General features: G+C 38.3%; 1 protein-coding gene across 2 annotated transcripts in view; it reads right to left on the reverse strand.

Annotated features, from left to right (window-relative positions):
- The window catches only part of GTF2A1L (general transcription factor IIA subunit 1 like), a 59583-nt gene that overhangs the window by 18232 nt on the left and 20847 nt on the right, over nucleotides 1-20504 (reverse strand). For both annotated transcript variants that reach the window (XM_060026656.1, XM_060026658.1), the window contains 3 exons: nucleotides 16942-16997; nucleotides 7774-7858; nucleotides 6098-6687 (listed from right to left, as the gene is read on the reverse strand). In XM_060026656.1, coding sequence (XP_059882639.1) covers nucleotides 6098-6687; nucleotides 7774-7858; nucleotides 16942-16997 — 731 coding nt within the window. The remainder of the gene's footprint in view (nucleotides 1-6097; nucleotides 6688-7773; nucleotides 7859-16941; nucleotides 16998-20504) is intronic.

Here is a 20504-nt window from a genome sequence, read left to right on the forward strand (position 1 = left end):
CCATCAGTACAGAGAGTACCAAATTCTGTTAATCTATAAAAACTTCATTATTACAAAGATGTCAGTTTCCAGTTTCAAAAAAAGGTCTCACAACACAGGAATTTTTTACTGTGCCAATGTGCAAACATGATTAAAATCAGATGTCGGCTGCCCTGAGGAGTACTGGTATTTTTATCCTGCTGAATGTTAAAGAAAAGTCACTGCTGATTCTTCTATGAGTTCTCGCTGAACGTGAAGAAATGTCAACAGTTCTAGTGCAGAGACATCATCTGACAGAAGCACTGCTTTAGTTTTCTTTCTCTGCTCTAAACAAACCAGCTCAATGATTTCCAAGATTCTCAGCTTCACCCAAGGTCTTTTCAATTGCATACAGCTTCTGTGGCTGGGCAGTACAATGAGCAAATGCATAGGACGCTTCAAGATAAAGCTTTATTTGCCAAATACAGCTTCCAACCTTTTCAACTTAAGCTTTCCCCTAATGAAAGGACAATATTTTTCTAATGGTTGGTAAGGACTGATACAACTTCATACGCATATGTGGGAATAAAGATAAAACAGGAGAAGCCTAAGCTATAACATATTTTCTCTTCACATTTTCAAACTAAACTATGTGAAATTCAGTTGCCTATAATCATAATGGAAGGGTACACCTTTAATTCTTAACAGAAACTTAATCCAGCTATCTCCCACAACATAATGGCAATAATGATTATATATTACCTAACCACGTAAGTAGCATCCCATGCCACTCTACTCTTATTTGGGATGAAATATACCTCAACATATTCTGACAAATACAAAAAAAAAGTATCTTGTTAAATTGGCTTTTTTCCTCTAAAGAAACAAAAATGTCATGTATCTTGTTAAATTGGTTTTTTTCCTCTAAAGAAATAAAAATGTCACATACCTGGTTTAAAAATCTGATTTAGAGATATTCATTTAGAAGTAGCATACAGTGACTCAAAAATTATGTGCTCAATTAACTGAATCATGAATTCAAATAACTATTGGTATGATATTTTATCTTTTAGAAGAGTATCAGAATGGATTGGAAAATAAAAGCTCTTAAAGTTATATATTCTCTAATCCCCTCACTCCATCCATTTTTCATTCATAAATTGATATTTAGCTAGATCAGTCGTTCTTAATCTTAACTATGTATTACAATCACCTCAGAAAACTCCAACAATAGTAAGTGGACCGCACTCCAGACCAATTAGATCCATATCCCTTGGGGCAGACTTGAACATTTTTTTAATGCCCCAATAATTCTAATATTTAGCCAGAGTTGAGAACTATTGAGCCAAGTAAACTAGTCATAGATCCTCTTCTTTTAAAGAGAATATATATATGAATATATATGTGTGTGTGTGTATGTGTGTGTGTATTCTTAAGGTGTTGGGTATACAAAGATTAATAAAATGTACCTCTCAATGCACACAGGACATTTTAATGCATCTCTTAACTACATTATGACGGATACACACATAAGGTGCTATGATAACACAGAAGAGATACATCCAACCTAATAATGAAAGGGGAGAGGGCAGATAGAAAGGTATTAAGTAAGATTTCTGGAGGAAGTAATAAATGGGTAAGTAGGAATTAACTTTGTTGTTTCCTGCCTCTCTTTGCTTTTGTTATCCCCTCTGCTTTGTGCCTAGCTTTTCTGCCGCCATCCTTTCTTGTGGTTAACACAGATCATTGCTCACAGTTTGTTGTTACCAATAAAGTAGTAGGCATGAAATAAAGAGCAAATGAGAAACTCTGGCCAAAAAAGAACATGGAGGTCCTCGTATGCCACATTAAGAATACTGACCTAAAAAAAAACAGACTGCCAGATATTTCTCAGGCAAAGATAGGTTTATTCAGGATCAGCAGAAATGTGGGGTGTGCAACCATGGCGAGCCACATGCAAGTCCCCTCGAAGGAAGAACGCTTATATAGAGAAGAAAAGGAAGTTGGGAGGGCTACAGTAAACAGAGTCCACAGCTCTTCATTGGTTAAGTTGTTGTCAGGATAGAAGCGGAATCTTCTAGTTGGGCTCTGCTATTGTCACAGGGCATGAGAGTGCCCCCCTCAGGTCTCCCAACTCTATTTAATTGAGATTTCTGTTTATTAATTTTTTTTTCAAGGAGCTTAAATTTTATCCTGTAGCTGATAGGCAGTCAGCAACATGTTAAGCAGGCTGCATGCTGAGTAAATCTATGGTAGCCATGAGGAGCAGAGGTCATAGCTAATACTCACTGAGCTCTTACCATATGCTAGGCAGTATATTGCTGAGCACTTCACACTGATTATCTCATATAATCCTCCCACCACCACAATTCTACGGTAGCTACTATTATCTTTATTTTACAAACGAGGAAATAGTAGCTTGCCCAACTCATGTAGTTATTAAGGGATAGAGAAGGAATTCAAAACATTTCTGATCCCTGAAGCCTTTAACCTCTAGGATGGATGGATTGGAAGGAGTGGAGTAAGAACCAGCAGAGACTACAGGCTAATAAATTAGTTAGAAACTATATTGTCCCAATTGAGAGACAATTAGGGCAATGGCAGTAGGGATAGAGAAGAGGAAAAAGATTCCAGAAATATTTGGTTTTAAAAGTTGTCAAAAGTTATATGATTCAGCCTTTAAAAGGAATGAAATTCCCATATATGCTCCATGAACGACCCTTGAAAATGGGCTAAGCAAACTAAGCCAGTCACAAAAGTACAAATATTGTATGATACCACTCACGAGGTACCTAGTAGTAGTCAAATTTATAGAAACAAAAAGTAGAAGTTACCAGGAGCTGAATGGAGGGGATAATGGGGAGTTATTGTTTAATGGGTACAGAATTTCAGTTTGGGATGATTAGAAAGTTCTAGAGATGGATAGTAGTGATGGTTGCACAGTAATGTGAACATGCTTAATGCCATTGAACTGTACACCTAAAAATGGTTAAAATGGTAAATTTTATGTTATACCGAGGTCCCTTGAACAACATGGGTTTGAAATGCGCAGGACCATTTATACGTGGATTGTTTTCAATAAATACATACTACAAGGTCTGTGACTGGTTGAATCCGTGGATGCGGAATCACGGATACAGAGGGTTAACTATAAAGTCAGACGCAGATTTTTGACTGCGTGGAGCTCAGTGTCCCTAACCCTTGCACTGCTCAAGGGTCCACTGTATATACTTTACAAATTTTTTTTTCAATTTTTAAAATAATTTTTAAAGGACTTCCCTGGCAGTCCAGTGGTTAAGACTCTGCACTCCCAGTGTAGGGGGCACAGGTTCGATCCCTGGTTGAGGAACTGGGATCCCACATGCCACGTGGCGTGGCCTAAAATAAATAAATAAAAATAATTCTCAGGCTTCCCTAGTGGCGCAGTGGTTGAGAGTCCGCCTGCCGATGCAGGGGACACGGGTTCGTGCCCTGGTCCGGGAAGATCCCACATGCCGCGGAGCGACTGGGCCCGTGAGCCATGGCCGCTGAGCCTGCGCGTCCGGAGCCTGTGCTCCGCCATGGGAGAGGCCACAACAGTGAGAGGCCCGTGTACCACAAAAAAACTAATAATAATTAAAATAATAATAATAATTCTCAAAAGCACATGACATAAGGAGGATGAGGGGGAAAGGGGGCCAAAAAGTCATTATAGTCCTTAGCTTGGGAGACCAGGTGGGCAGTGGTACTATGCAGTATCTCTGATGAGGAAACAATGACTTATTATAACATTCAGGGAGAGCTGTCTAGAAAGGAAACAGACATGAGAATGAAGCTCAAGGGAATAACTGGGCTGAAAATGCAGTCATCAACAAGCAGGTCATAGTTAAAAACCACGATAATGCATGAGATTGCCCAGGGAAAACATGAAGTAAGAAGAGAAATGGGCTGAGGCTAGAACCTTAGGAAACAGCAAGGTCAGATAAACAGGAGCTCACAAAGGAGATAAGAGGAAGCAGTCAGAAAGGTAAATAATTAAAAGAGAAGGTAGCAGAAATGATAATATTTGGGAGAGAGGGCAATGAAGATGGTGGGGAGAGCCAGCAAGGAATAAAAAGGAGCTGGAGAAGATACACCACCCTACCCGTTTCTCTCCTTCTGCTCCTACTTTTTGCAGTTCCAATGAAGACCTGAGTTTCTAATTTTCTACAGCATTATAAGATTAGCAAACAAAATTCCTACACTGAGGAAAAACTTAACATAGTAATATGCACTTTAAAATAGGAACACGTCAAAAATTGTCAGGAATATATTTTATGAAACAGTAATAATGCTAAACCTACATAAAAACTTAAGATCTCTGGCAGTCTACACAGGAAAAGTAAATAAGTAGGGCTAATTGTAACTTGCTTTAAGCAATAAGAATTTCTGAAAAGCTACTTATAGAGAGCTATTTATAAAATTTTCTGAAAATTCAATCAGCATAAACTTTACCAGATTACTATTTTAAGTTAACCTACAGTAAGTTTTTTAAAATGTTATAAATTAAATTCTTTTGACTGTTTGGATGTTTGTGTTTTAAACATAGATTTTAAAACCAAGCAACAAGTTATATGAAAAGTTATCTAATGTATCACATGCCCATAAAGCATAATAGCACTAATCTAAAGCTTATTATGGTGACAGAGCTATCAAAAACTCTATACATCTCTGATAATTCTAAACATTATGAGCTTGGTTTTATGCCCAGTTTACAGACTTATGACTGAATTTCAGAAAGCAACATTACCTAGCTTGCTTGTAAGTGGTAAATCTAGAATTTGAACCTATTGTGGCTTTAAAGCTTAAACTCTTAACCACTAGCCCCTAAACAATCCTTAATCTCCCTTAACTAATCTACTTCCCCATATCAGAACAAAGTACAATGTGACATCTAATAAGTAAGTAGACTAAGTCCTTGAATCATCACACCAGAAATCTTCAAAGTTCATACAGAGTGCAGGAGAAAAATGCCTCTAAAAGTTATGTTCCAAGTGATAAAAACAAACGCTTATTTTACAGTTATTTTCCCTCAAAACCAAATGTTTCGTAATTATGAGTTTATCCTCCATTTCTTAATTTTATATGTGAAAAATATAATGAACACTCAATAAACATTTTAACCTTAATACATTATACCAAACTAAACCAAAAACAGACTTGCGAAAAGATTTTGAACAGGCTTCATCAAACATCTGAAATATTCTAAAACAAGTCAAATGGTTTCTGATAGACATATTCTTTGTTCATTATCCTTCACTGTACCCTGTACCTTCCCCTTCTATCTAGAAAAATGTTAAGGTGACACTTAACTACTACACTGCTACAGATTTGTACAGCGGTTCTAAAGGACCACTAAACCATTAGCTAGAGACACAAACCTTTATTTGTCATATGTCACTAAATTGTATAAATGGAGTTAGCTGTAAGACATAATTTTACATTTGTAAAAAGATAATGCAAGATTTTTAAATTTTACCATGTGAAATTCTCCATGAATCTTTCTGCCATCACTATGAATTCCTTGGAAATTAATAATGTAAACCTATTTTTAATATGGAAGACTAATTAGGAGCTATTTTTTAGTGGTTTGAATTCCAAAAGAAATTAAGTTAACTAGTATTTTAGCAAACGGAGAAACAAAGTATTTACTAGCAAGATAATTCCTCATGTAGAGAAAACTTTCATATGGGAGTTTAGGAAAATTAGGTAGAGCAAGAAAAAAAATACTTTGAACCTCTTTTGTATATTAAGTATGACAATGAATTACCTCAAAACACTCATTTAATTACTAGAATGCATTTCTGAATCTTAAATTTTATCTGCAGACAAAAAACAATTCTCACAATGTAAGGGAGAGATAAATGGATTACCTTAAAACAAATGCATTTTCTTTGAAGAAATATTCTAATTCATTAATTGAAACTAAAAGTTTAGAAATGCTGAGCATGAATACTTTTAAAAACTGATAGTTGTACTAAAAATAATAAAGAAAGAATCTTCTAAAGGGAAAAACAAAACATGCTTTTGAGTAACCTTACAGTTTAAAAAAAACACTCAGGACATCTAATCACTGGCTACTGTTTATCTCCTAATTCCATTAAATTGAACATAGAACTACCTTCTTTGAGACAGGTAGGCTGCTGGGCTCCTCTGTATTTCTCGGCTGCTTTACAGAATCCCATCCACACATCCTATCTTTAAGAACACGAAGCTGAACATCAGGCATGTGCTGGTGCTGAGCCCCCTGAGGGCCTGTGGACAGGGGCCCACCATGCAGATTTTGAGTCATGCTAGCTGAAACACCGAGCACTGGCTCCACATTAGAATCCATTTGAGAGAGCTGTGGAGGAAATACAACACCTGAAAGGCTGATATACTGAGAGTTTTCCGGCTGGCTCAGTAAAGCTTCAGACATGATTTTATGCTGATTTCCAGGATGTAAAAGAGTATCACCAGTAGCATTTTCTAAACGTTTCCTATCCACTGTCCCAGAACGAAGAACTACAGGTTGTTGGAGCACAGTTTCCATTCTCTGTGATTTTTCAGTAGTTACTTGAAGACACCACGGGTTTAATTGTGGAATACTGGTCTGTATTATTGAAGGCTGCCCAAGCTGCTGAAATACTTGCTGAAACGGATGCTGAAGAATACTTGCTCTTCCAGAAGTCTGTGTCACCATAATTGGTACATTAACTTTATAAAGGTAACCTTAAAAAGAAGAAAAAAAAAAAAGAAGAAGAAAACAAAACTATAACAGAATCCTAATTTCCTTTAAATTTCCTAAAAAAAAAATCTCATGCACAGGAGGCTGGGAGGAAATACGTCAATATGTTAATAGTGGTTACCTCTAGGAGTTTTCCTTTAATTTTTCAGATTTTTTTGTGTTTTCTATAATAAATATATATTACTCTTATTTTTTTTTTTTTTTTTTTTTTACTCTTATTTTTTAAAATTAAATATATCTTGCTTTAACTCTAGCCATTTCCCACTATTGCTTATATGGCACATTCTGAGACACATACAGGCTACCAATATTTATTCCATGAACCTCTCCCATTGTTTAATAAATTACAGTGTTAACAACCCAAATTGGGATTTTAAGAAACCTAACCATGGAGAATGTATTTCATATAGTTAAGATGTAAGATACCACATAACAACTATAAGACAAGGATATCCAAAAAGGGTTTAATAATTTCACAAGGTATCAAATTTCCCCCCTCTTTCCTTTAAAATAATACTAACCAGAAGAAAGAAGAAATTTATTTTTTGAGCATTGAGTCAGGTGCTTGCTTAAACTCTGTAACAACCCAAAAAATAGATATGATTCTCTTTCAAATGAAGAAACAGTTCTTTGAAAAGCAGAGGTTAATCTCCAAATTTTTCAAATATTCTTATACAATCTCCAATAAGAAAGGAGGCAAAGGTTGATAAATCTAATCTTTAGATTTTCTTGATTAAAGCTAGCCGGGACACATGTGTGTCAAAATTCAGGTAACTGACTTGAATTAGAGAAAACCTATATAAAGCATCTTACACAATGTTGGGATGAGAACTGGAAGTGAAATATAGGACAAGCTTAGTACCTGCCTTAGTAGACAGGCTTAGTGTATTTCGTGGTAGACTGCTTCCATAACAATAAAAACGACCATTTATTATTTTTAAATAAGTTTTATTAGAAGTTCCTATAACTTCAATAACTTGTGGTATACAGTTTATTTAAAATCATTAAAGTTAAGACCCAGAAGTTAGTACCAAAGCTAAAAACAAAATATTTTTAAACTATACTCTTACCAGATGCCGTCTGTAATGTCACACCTGCTGGTACATGAACAGGATAACCAGGAAAAGTAAAGTTTGCACTGGAGTTTGAGGTGCCCTAGATATGAAAATTTCATATTAGAAAGTTAGAAAAAGGCTTTACTTGAACCTTTTTTTCCTGATCTTACGGAGGATAAAAAAAAATCTGACTAAGGTCAACAGGACAATAGTAGCACTTAACATTAGGGCTGAGTTCTCTGAATAAAACAACTTTTTAATATTTGATTTAGATCATCTCATTAAAAATAAAAGGAATTCTGGGCTTCCCTGGTGGCGCAGTGGTTGAGAGTCTGCCTGCCGATGCAGGGGACACGGGTTCGTGCCCCGTTCCGGGAGGATCCCACATGCTGCGGAGCGGCTGGGGCCGTGAGCCATGGCCGCTGAGCCTGCGCGTCCAGAGCCTGTGCTCCGCAACGGGAGAGGCCGCGGCGGTGAGAGGCCCATGTACCGCAAAAAAATAAAAAATACATAAAATAAAATAAAAGGAATTCTGTTCTATGGCTATTAGCAATGAAGTCAGTAAGGCTTCATAAATAACATGAACACTGACTCAGAAAACTTGCCCACAACACAGCTTTGCGTGGGCCACTGATACCCAGATATCAAATATAAGAACCACAGCTGTTTATAGGAGTCCTCTAGTCTGTAAGTTGATCACTAATGTTATTTTAAAACAGATAACACAACAGTGTATAATTTTTATTTTGGAATAATTAAACCGTAGGGTTTTACATTTTTAATACTAAATGAAAAGACAAAAAAAGTTTTTGCCTACTAGACCTGCAAAAATTTAAAAGATTGATTAATAATAGCCAATGTTGGTAAGGATGTGATAAAAATCAGTTCTCTCAGACCACTGCTTATGAGTGTATATGGTACAATCCTTTCAGAGGCCAATTTTGTAACATATACCAAAACTGAAAACATGCATAATCTTTGACCCAGAAATTCTACTTCTAGGAATTTATCGTGATTACCTGATTATCACACAAATACACCAAGACATATCTACAAGTGTAATCACTGGAATGCTATATTAGAAAAACACTAGCAAGAATTTAAATGTCCATAAACAAAAGACTGGTTAATTAAACTTGATACATCCACTAAGGCTAATCAATATTTAACTGGCATTGAAAACAGTCCATCTATATTACTAAGTTTAAAAAAAAATTACGGAAACAGTACAGAGAATGATCCTGCTTTTACCCTGAAAATTAAGGTTAACTTTCTTTAATGAAAGAAGTCTAAATGGATATACATCATACAGTTAAAACAGTTATCTTTGGGTTATAATACTACAGGGTTCTATCACTTTTTATTTTATAAATTTGTTTGGTTTTACTCTTTAGAAGCATACTATTTCTTTAATGAGGAGAAAAGGTATTGCCAAGAATTTCAAAGGCAGAGATATTTCTTCACTGGTTTCATATCAAAACCAGCACCATTCTTCCCAAAAATCCTAGTAAGGGCTATACTTTTTGTTTGTTCTTAATGAAGAAATAGAAATAAATGGCCTACTAAAATCCTGTACCCTAGAAAGGAAGCTCATGGGCTGAAAGAAAATGAAAAACTTTATATATCACGTTTTACCTTCAAAGAAAGGTAACAGAGAAAAAGTTCTATTTTGCCCCACCTGAAAAGTACTCAATTTTCTATATATAAGTTTTAATTTTATCTTCTGCCCCCAAATCCCAGGGGGGAGGAAATCTAACCTCTATTATACAATGGTAAAAAAATAACCAAAATATTCCACTTAAATAAAAGGAAGAATTATGATGTGCCTCAACCCTAGGGGAAAAAAAATCAGAAAAACATTCGTATCAAAATCATCTATTTAGGATCCACCAAGTATGTAACATTATACAGTGTATTAAAACTCCATACAATGTAAGTTAAGAAATTTCGTAACCTTGTAGGCACAGTCTTGGCAGATGCTAACAACTGCTCTGGAAGACAGGAAAAGTTGGTAAGAAAATATTAATTCTGGAACTCCTGAATTTTTGCAACACCTATGTTATAGGAGCTATTTCTATCTCCTCATCCCTTACCACATCTTTTCTCATTCAACAGGAGGATTACAAATTACATCTCTGCCCAGCCTTCTGCCACCATTCACTAAAACTGAGGCATCTCTGTTAAAATATATCTTAGATATTGGTTCAAGATGGCAGAATAGAAGGACGTGCTCTCAGTCCCCCTTGCAACAACACCAGAAACACAACTAACTGCTGAACAATCATCGACAGGAAGACACTGGAACTCACCAAAAAAGATATCCCACACCCAAAGACACAGGAGAAGCCACAATGAGACGGCAGGAGGAGCACAATCACAGTAAAATCAAATCCCATAACTGCTGGCTGGGTGACTCACAAACTGGAGAACACTTAGACCACAGAAGTCCACCCCCTGGAGTGAAGGTTCTGAGCCCCACATCAGGCTTCCCAATCTGGGGGTCCGGCAACAGGAGGAGGAATTCCTAGAGAATCACACTGGGAAGGCTAGCGGGAATTGACTGCAGGACTTTGACAGGACTGGGGGAAACAGAGACTCCACACTTGGAGGGCAAACACAAAGTAGTGTGCATGTTGGGACCCAGGGGAAGGAGCAGTGACCGCATACGAGACAGAACCAGACCTACCTGTTAGTGTTGGAGGGTCTCCTGCAGAGACAGGTGGTGGCTGTGGCTCACCATGGGGACAAGGACACTGGTAGCAGACGTTCTGGGAGTACTCCTTGGCGTGAGCCCTCCCAGAGTCCGCCATTAGCCCCACCAAAGAGCCTGGGAAGTCTCCAAAGTTGGGTTGCCTCAGGCCAAACAACCAAGAGGGAGGGAACACAGCCCCACCCATCAGCAGACAAGTGGATTAAACTTTTACTGAGCTCTGCACACCACAGCAACACCCAGCTCTACCCACCACCAGTCCCTCCCATCAGGAAGCTTGCACAAGCCTCTTAGATAGCCTCGTGCACCAGAGGGCAGACAGCAGAAGCAAGAAGAACTACAATCCTGCAGCCTATGGAACAATAACCATATTCACAGTAAGGTAGACAAGATGAAAAGGCAGAGGGCTATGTACCAGATGAAGGAACAAGATAAAACCCCAGAAAAACAACTAAATAAAGTGGAGACAGGCAACCATCCAGAAAAAGAATTCAGAATAATGATAGTGAAGATGATCCAGAACCTCAGAAAAAGAATGGAGGCAAAGATCGAAAAGATGCAAGAAATGTTTAACAAAGATCTAGAAGAATTAAAGAACAAACAAACAGAGATGAACAACACAATAACTGAAATGAAAAATACACTAAAAGGAATCAATAGCAGAAAAACTGAGGCAGAAGAACGGGTAAGTGACCTGGAAGACAGAATGGTGGAATTCACTGCCTCGGAACAGAATAAAGAAAAAAGAATGAAAAGAAATGAAGACAGCCTAAGAGACAACATTAAACGCAACAACATTTGCATAACAGGGGTCCAAGAAGGAGAACAGAGAGAGAGAAAGGACCCGAGAACATATCTGAAGAGACTACAGTCGAAAACTTCCCTAACATGGGAAAGGAAATAGCCACCCAAGTCCAGGAAGTGCAGAGAGTCCCATACAGCAAAAACCCAAGGAGAAACACACCGAGACACACAGTAATCAAATTGGCAAAAATTAAAGACAAAGAAAAATTACTGAAAGCAGCAAGGGAAAAACAACAAACAACATACAAGGGAATCCCCATAAGGTTAACAGCTGATTTCTCAGTACAAACTCTACAACCCAGAAGGGAGTGGCATGATATACTTAAAGTGATGAAAGGGAATACTTACAACCAAGATTACTCTACCTGGCAAGGATCTCATTCAGATTTGACGGAGAAATCAAAAGCTTTACAGACAAGCAAAAGCTAAGAGAATTCAGCACCACCAAATGAGCTCTAAAACAAATGCTAAAGGAAATTCTCTAAGTGGGAAACACAAGAGAAGAAAAAGACCTAAAAACAAAACCCAAAACAATTAAGAAAATAGTAATAGGAACATACATATCGGTAATTAAACATGAATGGATTAAATGCTCCACCCAAAAGACACAGCCTTGCTGAATGGATACAAAAATGAGACACATATATACGCTGTCTACAAGAGACCCACTTCAGACCTCAGGGACACATACAGACTGAAAGTGAGGGGATGGAAAAATATTCCACGCAAATGGAAATAAAAAGAAAGCTGGAGTAGCTACACTCACAGCAGATAAAATAGACTTTAAAATAAAGAATGTTATAAGAGACAAGGAAGGACACTACATAATGATCAAGGGATCAATCCAAGGAGAAGATATAACAATTATAGACATATATGTGTAAGGTCAGATCTTAACAAACAGCACCACGAAACATAGGAAAGCTTCAAGTGAGCTTTATTAGGGAGCGCTCCCGGGCGAGGTTCACTGGTCCGAGAGAAAGGGGCCAGAGAAGTCACACCTGGGCGAGGGTTGGGCAAGGTTTTATAGGGGAAGAAGGGAAAGGGGTGTGGTGAATCTGGGAGGGTGCAGGGTATTCCTTATTTGGTGGTCTTTTCGGGTATCCTGGGGGACCGTTAGTCCCGCCCCTCGAAAGGCGGGAAGGCTGGACTGGGTTCAAAGTCCCCAGGTCAGCTCCTGGAACTGGGTGGTCCGGAATGTCTCCAGGGCAGTTTCTGGAACTCGGTGGTCCGGAATGTCTCCAGGGAAGTTTCTGGAACTGGGTGGTCCAGAGAATTCCATTCTGATGCAACCTGTGAATCTGATTGTATTCCCCCGCCTTGGGCCAGTTGGCCTTACAATATGCACCCAACATAGGAGCACCTCAATACATAAGGCCACTGCTAACAGCTCTAAAAGTGGAAATCGACAGTAACACAGTAATAGTTGGGGACTTTAACACCTCACTTACAACAATGGACAGATCATCCAAACAGAAAATTAATATGGAAACACAAGCTTTAAATGACACAATAGACCTGATAGATTTAATTGATATTTATAGGACATTCCATCCAAAAATGACAGATTACACTTTCCTCTCAAGTGCAGATGGAACATTCTCCAGGACAGATCACATCTTGGGTCACAAATCAAGCCTCAGTAAATTTAAGAAAACTGAAATCATATCAAGCATCTTTTCTGACCACAACGCTATGAGATTAGAAATCAATTACAGGGGAAAAAAAACATAAAAACACAAACACATGGAGGCTAAACAATACATTACTAAATAAACAAGAGATCACTGAAGAAATCAAAGAGGAAATCAAAAAATAACTAGAGACAAATGATAATGAAAACAGACGATCCAAAACCTACGGGATGCAGAAAGAGCAGTTCTAAGAGGGAAGTTTATGCTATACAAGCCTACCTCAAGAAAAAGAAAAATCTCAAAAAAACAATCTAACCTTACAACTAAAGGAACTAGAGAAAGAAGAACAAACAAAACCCAAAGTTAGCAGAAGGAAAGAAATCATCAAGATCAGAGCAGAAATAAATGAAATAGAAACAAAGAAAACAATAGCTAAGATCAATAAAACTAAAAGCTGGTTCTTTGAGAAGATAAACAAAATTGATAAACCACTGGCCAGACTCATCAGGAAAAAGAGGGAGGGCTTCCCTGGTGGCGCAGTGGTTGAGAGTCCGCCTGCCAATGCAGGGGACGCGGGTTTGTGCCTCGGTCTGGGAAGATCCCACATGCCGCAGAGCGGCTGGGCCTGTGAGCCATGGCCACTGAGCCTGCACATCCGGAGCCTGTGCTCCGCCATGGGAGAGGCCACAACAGTGAGAGGCCCACGTACCGCAAAAAAAAATGGAAAAAGAGGGAGAGGACTCATATCACTAAAATTAGAAATGAACAAGGAGAAGATACAACAGACACCACAGAAATACAAAGCATCCTAAGAGACTACAAGCAACTCTATGCCAATAAAATGAACAACCTGGAAAAAATGGACAAATTCTTAGAAAGTTATAACCTTCCAAGACTGAACCAGGAAGAAATAGAAAATATGAACAGACCAATCACAAGCACTGAAATTGAAACTGTGATTGAAAATCTTCCAACAAACAAAAGTCCAGAACCAGATGGCTTCACAAATGAATTCTATCAAACATTCAGAGAAGAGCTAACATCCATTCTTCTCAAACTCTCCCAAAAAACTGCAGAGGAAGGAACACTCCAAACTCATTCTATGAGGCCGCCATCACCCTGATACCAAAACCAGACAAAGATACTACAAAAAAAAGAAAATGACAGACCAATCTCACTGATGAATATAGATGCAAAAATCCTCAACAAAATACTAGCACAGAATACAACAACATATTAAAAGGATCATACATGATGATCAAGTGGGATTTATACCAGGGATGCAAGGATTCTTCAATATACACAAATCAATCAATGCAATACACCATATTAACGAAGAATAAAAACCATATGATCATCTCAATAGATGCAGAAAAAGCTTTTGACAAAATTCAACACCCATTTATGATAAAAACCATCCAGAAAGTAGGCAGAGAGGGAACTTACCTGAACATAATAAAGGCCATATATGACAAATCCACAGCCAACATTGTTCTCAATGGTGAAAAAGTGAAAGCATTTCCTCTAAGATCAGGAACAAGACAAAGTTGTCCACTCTCACCATTATTATTCAGTATAGTTTTGGAAGTTTTAGCTACAGCAATCAGGGAAGAAAAAGAAATAAAAGGAATCCAAATCGGAAAAGAAGAAGTAAAGCTGTCACTGTTTGCAGATGACATGATAGTAAACATAAAGAATCCTAAGGATGCTACCAGAAAACTACTAGAGTTAATCAATGAATTCGGTAAAGTAGCAGGATACAAAATTAATGCACAGAAATCTCTTGCATTCCTATACACTAATGAAGAAAAATCTGAAAGAGAAATAAGGAAACACTCCAATTTACCACTGCAACAAAAAGAATCAAATACCTAGGAATAAACCTACCTAAGGAGACAAAAGACCTGTATGCAGAATACTTTAAGACAGTTATGAAAGAAATTTAAGATGAAACAGATAGAGAGATATACCATGTTCTTGGATTGGAAGAATCAACATTGCGAAAATGACTATACTACCCAAAGCAATCTACAGATCAATGAAATCCTTATCAAATTACCAACAGCATTTTTTACAGAACAAGAATAAAAAATCTTAAAATTTGTATGGAGACATGAAAGACCCCGAATAGCAAAAGCAGTCTTGAGGGAAAAAAACGGAGCTGGAGGAATCAGACTCCCTGACTTCAGACTATACTACAAAGCTACAGTAATGAAGACAATATGGTACTGGCAGAAAAACAGAAATATAGATCAATGCAACAGGACAGAAAGCCCAGAGATAAACCCACGCACCTATGGTCAAATAATCTATGAAAAAGGAGGCAAGGATATACAATGGAGAAAAGACAGTCTCTTCAATAAGTGGTGCTGGGAAAACTGGACAGCTACATGTAGGAGAATGAAATTAGAACACTCCCTAACACCATACACAAAAATAAACTCAAAATGGATTCGAGACCTAAAATGTAAGACCAGACACTATAAAACTCTTAGAGTAGAACATAGGAAGAAGACTCTTTGACAAAAATTAAAGCAAGATCCTTTATGATCCACCTCCTAGAGTAATCGAAATAAAAACAAACAAATGGGACCTAGTGAAACTTCAAACCTTTTGCAAAGCAAACTACAAACAAGACAAAAAGACAACCCTCAGAATGGGAAAAAATATTTGCAAATGAATCAATGGACAAAGGATTAATCTCCAAAATATATAAACGGCTCTTGCAGCTCAATATTAAAAAAACAAACAACCCAATCAAAAAATGGGCAGAAGACCTAAATAGACATTTCTCCAAAGAAGACATACAGATGCCCACGAAGCACATGAAAGGCTGCTTAACGTCATTAATTATTAGAGAAATGCAAATCAAAACTACACCTCACACCAGTTAGAACTGGCATCATCAGAAAACCTACAAACGGGCTTCCCTGGTGGTGCAGTGGTTGAGAGTCCGCCTGCCGATGCAGGGGACGCGGGTTCATGCCCCGGTCCGGGAGAATCCCGCGTGCCGTGGAGCGGCTGGGTCCATGAGCCATGGCCACTGAGTCTGCACGTCTGGAGCCTGTGCTCCGCAATGGGAGAGGCCACAGCAGTGAGAGGCCCACGTACCGCAAAAAAAAAAGAAAGAAAACCTACCAACAACAAATGCTGGAGAGGGTGTGGAGAAAAGGGAACCCACTTGCACTGTTGGTGGGAATGTAAATTGATACAGCCACTATGCAGAACAGTATGGAGCTTCCTTAAAAAACTAAAATTACAGTTGCCATATGACCCAGCAATCCCACTACTGGGCATATACCCAGAGAAAACCATAATTCAAAAAGACACATGCACCCCAATGTTCACTGCAGCACTATTTACAATAGCCAGGTCATGGAAGCAACCTAAATGCCCATCGACAGACGAGTGGATAAAGAAGATGTGGTACATATATACACTGGAATATTACTCAGCCATAAAAAGGAACGAAATTGGGTCATTTATAGAGACGTGGATGAATCTAGAGACTCTGAGACAGAGTGAAGTAAGTCACAAAGAGAAAAAAAAATGTCGTATATTAACGCATATATGTGTAACCTAGAAAAATGGTACAGATGAACTGGTCTTCAGGGCAGAAATTGACACACAGATGTAGAGAACAAATGTATGGACACCAAGGGGGAAAGCGCTGGGGGGTGTAGGGGGTGTGATGAATTGGGAGATTGGGATTGACATGTATACACTGATGTGCATAAAATGGATGACTAATAAGAACGTGCTGTATAAAAAAATAAATAAAATAAAATTCAGAAAAAAGAAAAGAATAGATTTTTAAATGCACGTAATACCACAAAGTTGGTAGGGACAGAAATGACATAACACAATTAATGCCATACCATACTGAAAATGCTATTTAATACTATATACTGTCTGATTATATTTTGTCCTTATTCAGGCTTTGCATTGTAGAATGACAAACTGTTTTAAAGCTGAAAAGAAAAATTAAAAAAAAAATATATATATATATATATATCTCTTAAATAAGATACATACCAGTTCTGCTGTGGTAAAAGTGGGAAGAGTTTTACCAGCAGGAATAAGTAACGATGCTGTATAGGAAACAAAACAAAAATTACACATTCGTTAGAATTTACCAACTGAATAAAATTGCTAAGCATACCTTATTTTTTAAAAATGTTTTCCATCACTAACATATTCAAGCATGACGAATTCTAAACTTTCTGATTCCATATGAGGTAAAAGTATTTAATTACATCTTTTCCCAACAATTTTAGGTAAAGTATAGGTTAGTTGTAAGTCTTTAAGTAGAGGTTATAGATTATAGTATAGATTTCCAAAATGAAATCTCATTGTAATCAAGTATACTGTATTATAGAAATCCATAACAAAATACCTAAAAGGTTGTCTTTAGGAAGCCAATGTACCACTAAACCTCCATTACAACTTTTTAGATGGGAGAAAAAGTAGTATTTGTTAAAGTGGCATGTTTCCAACCAACTATTCTTTGAGCAAAAAAATGTAACCCAACATAAACCATTCCAAATCGTATAGGTTCAAAAAAAATTTCAATTCACCAATTCAACCTGCAATAAACCTATAATTTCATATATCTTTCCTTTATTATCACCAATTTTCTATGCTAACTATCCCTTCATTTATCATACATCTAAAAGACTGACCTGAGAGAAACCAAGATGGTGGAGTAGAAGGACGTGCCCTCACTCCCTCTTGCGAGAACACCAGAATCACAACTAGCTGCTGGACAATCATCGACAAGAAGAGGTTGGAACTCACCAAAAAAGACACCCCATATCCACAGACAAAGAAGAAGCCACCATGAGACAGTAGGAGGGGCGCAATCACAATAAAATCAAATCCCATAACTGCTGGGTGGGTGACTCACAGACTGCAGAACACTTATAGCACAGAAGTCCACCCACTGGAGTGAAGGTTCTGAGCCCCACGTCAGGCTTCCCAACCTGGGGGTCTGGCAATGAGAGGCGGAATTCCTAGAGAATCAGACTTTGAAGCCTAGTGGGAATTGACTGCAGGACTTCGACAGGACTGGGGAAAACAGAGACCCCACTCTTGTAGGGCACACACAAAGTAGGGAGCGCGTCAGGACCCAGAGGAAGGAGCAGTGACCCCAGGGAAGATTGAACCAGACCTACCTGCTAATGTTGGAGGGTCTCCTGCAGAGGAGGGGGGTGGCTGTGGCTCACCGTGGGGACAAGGACACTGGTAGCAGATGTTCTGGGAAGTACTCCTTGGTGAGGGCCCTCCAAGAGTCTGTCATTAGCCCCACCAAAGAGCCCAGGTAGGCTCCACTGTTGGGTTGCCTCAAGCCAAACAACCAACAGGGAGGGAACCCAGCCCCACTCATCAACAGTCAAGCAGATTGAACTTTTACTGAGCTTTGCCCACCAGAGCAACAGTCAGCTCTACCCCACAACTAGTCCCTCCCATCAGGAAACTTACACAAGCCTCTTAGATAGCCTCATCCATCAGAGGGCAGACAGCAGAAGCAAAAAGAACTACAACCCTGCAGCCTGTGGAACAAAAACCACATTCAAAGAAAGACAGACAGGGCTTCCCTGGTGGCGCAGTGGTTGAGAGTCTGCCTGCCGATGCAGGGGAAACAGCTTCGTATCCCGGTCTGGGAAGATCCCACATGCCATGGAGCGGCTGGGCCCATGAGCCATGGCCACTGCGCCTGCGCGTCTGGAGCCTGTGCTCCACAACGGGAGGAGCCACAACTGTGAGAGGCCCGCGTACCACAAAAAAAAAAAAAAAAAAAAAAAAGACAGACAAGATAAAAAGGGAGAGGGATAGGTACCAGATGAAGGAACAAGATAAAACCCCAGAAAAACAACTAAATGAAGTGGAGACAGGCAACCATCCAGAAAAAGAATTCAGAATAACGATAGTGAAGATGATCCAGGACCTCGGAAAAAGAATGGAGGCAAAGACTGAGAAGATGCAAAAATGTTTAACAAAGACCTAGAAGAATTAAAGAACAAACACACAGAGATGAACAATACAATAACTGAAATGAAAGCTACACTAGAAGGAATCAACAGCAGAATATCTGAGGCAGAAAAACGGATAAGTGACCTGGAAGACAGAATGGTGGAATTCACTGCCTCGGAACAGAATAAAGAAAAAAGAATGAAAAGAAATGAAGACAGCCTAAGAGACAACATTAAACGCAACAACATTCGCATTATAGGGGTCCCAGAAGGAGAAGAGAGAGAGAAAGGACCCGAGAATATATCTGAAGAGATTACAGTCAAAAACTTCCCTAACATGGGAAAGGAAATAGCCACCCAAGTCCAGGAAGCGCAGCAAGTCCCATACAGGATAAACCCAAGGAGAAACATGCTGAGACACATAGTAATCAAATTGACAAAAATTAAAGACAAAGAAAAATTATTGAAAGCAGCAAGGGAAAAACAACAAATAACATACAAGGGAATCCCCATAAGGTTAACAGCTGATTTCTTAGTACAAACTCTACAACCCAGAAGGGAGTGGCATGATATACTTAAAGTGATGAAAGGGAAAACCTACAACCAAGATTACTCTACCCGGCAAGGATCTCATTCAGATTTGACGGAGAAATCAAAAGCTGTACAGACAAGCAAAAGCTAAGAAAATTCAGCACCACCAAACGAACTCTAAAACAAATGCTAAAGGAACTTCTCTAAGTGGGAAATACAAGAGAACAAAAGGAACTACAAACACAAAAACAAAACAATTAAGAAAATGGTCATAGGTACATACATGTCAATAATTACCTTAAACATGAATGGATTAAATGCTCCAATCAAAAGACATAGGCTTGCTGAATGGATACAAAAAGAGAACCATATATATGCTGTCTACAAGAGACTCACTTCAGACCTAGGGACACAACAGACTGAAAGTGAGGGGATGGAAAAGGATATTCCATGCAAATGAAAATCAAAAGAAAGCTGGAGTAGCTATACTTATATGAGATAAAATAGACTTTAAAATAAAGAATGTTACAAGAGACAAGGAAGGACACTACATAATGATCAAGGGATCAATCCAAGGAGAAGATATAACAATTATAAACATATATGCACCCAACATAGGAGCATCTCAATACATAAGGCCACTGCTAACAGCTATAAAAGAGGAAATCGACAGTAACACAATAGTGGGGGACTTTAACACCTCACTTACAACAATGGACAGATCATCCAAACAGAAAATTAATAAGGAAACACAGCTTTAAATGACACATAGACCTGATAGATTTAATTGATATTTATAGGACATTCCATCCAAAAAGCGCAGATTACACTTTCCTCTCAAGTGCGGATGGAACATTCTCCAGGACAGATCACATCTTGGGTCACAAACCAAGCCTCAGTAAAGTTAAGAAAATTGAACTCATATCAAGCATCTTTATTGACCACAACGCTATGAGATTAGAAATCAATTACAGGGAAAAAAACATAAAAACACAAACACATGGAGGCTAAACAATACATTACTAAATAAACAAGAGATCACTGAAAAAATCAAAGAGGAAATCAAAAAATACCTAGAGACAAATGACAATGAAA

This window comes from Delphinus delphis, chromosome 12 (assembly GCF_949987515.2).
Source record: "Delphinus delphis chromosome 12, mDelDel1.2, whole genome shotgun sequence".
In the NCBI taxonomy this organism is placed as follows: domain Eukaryota; kingdom Metazoa; phylum Chordata; class Mammalia; order Artiodactyla; family Delphinidae; genus Delphinus; species Delphinus delphis.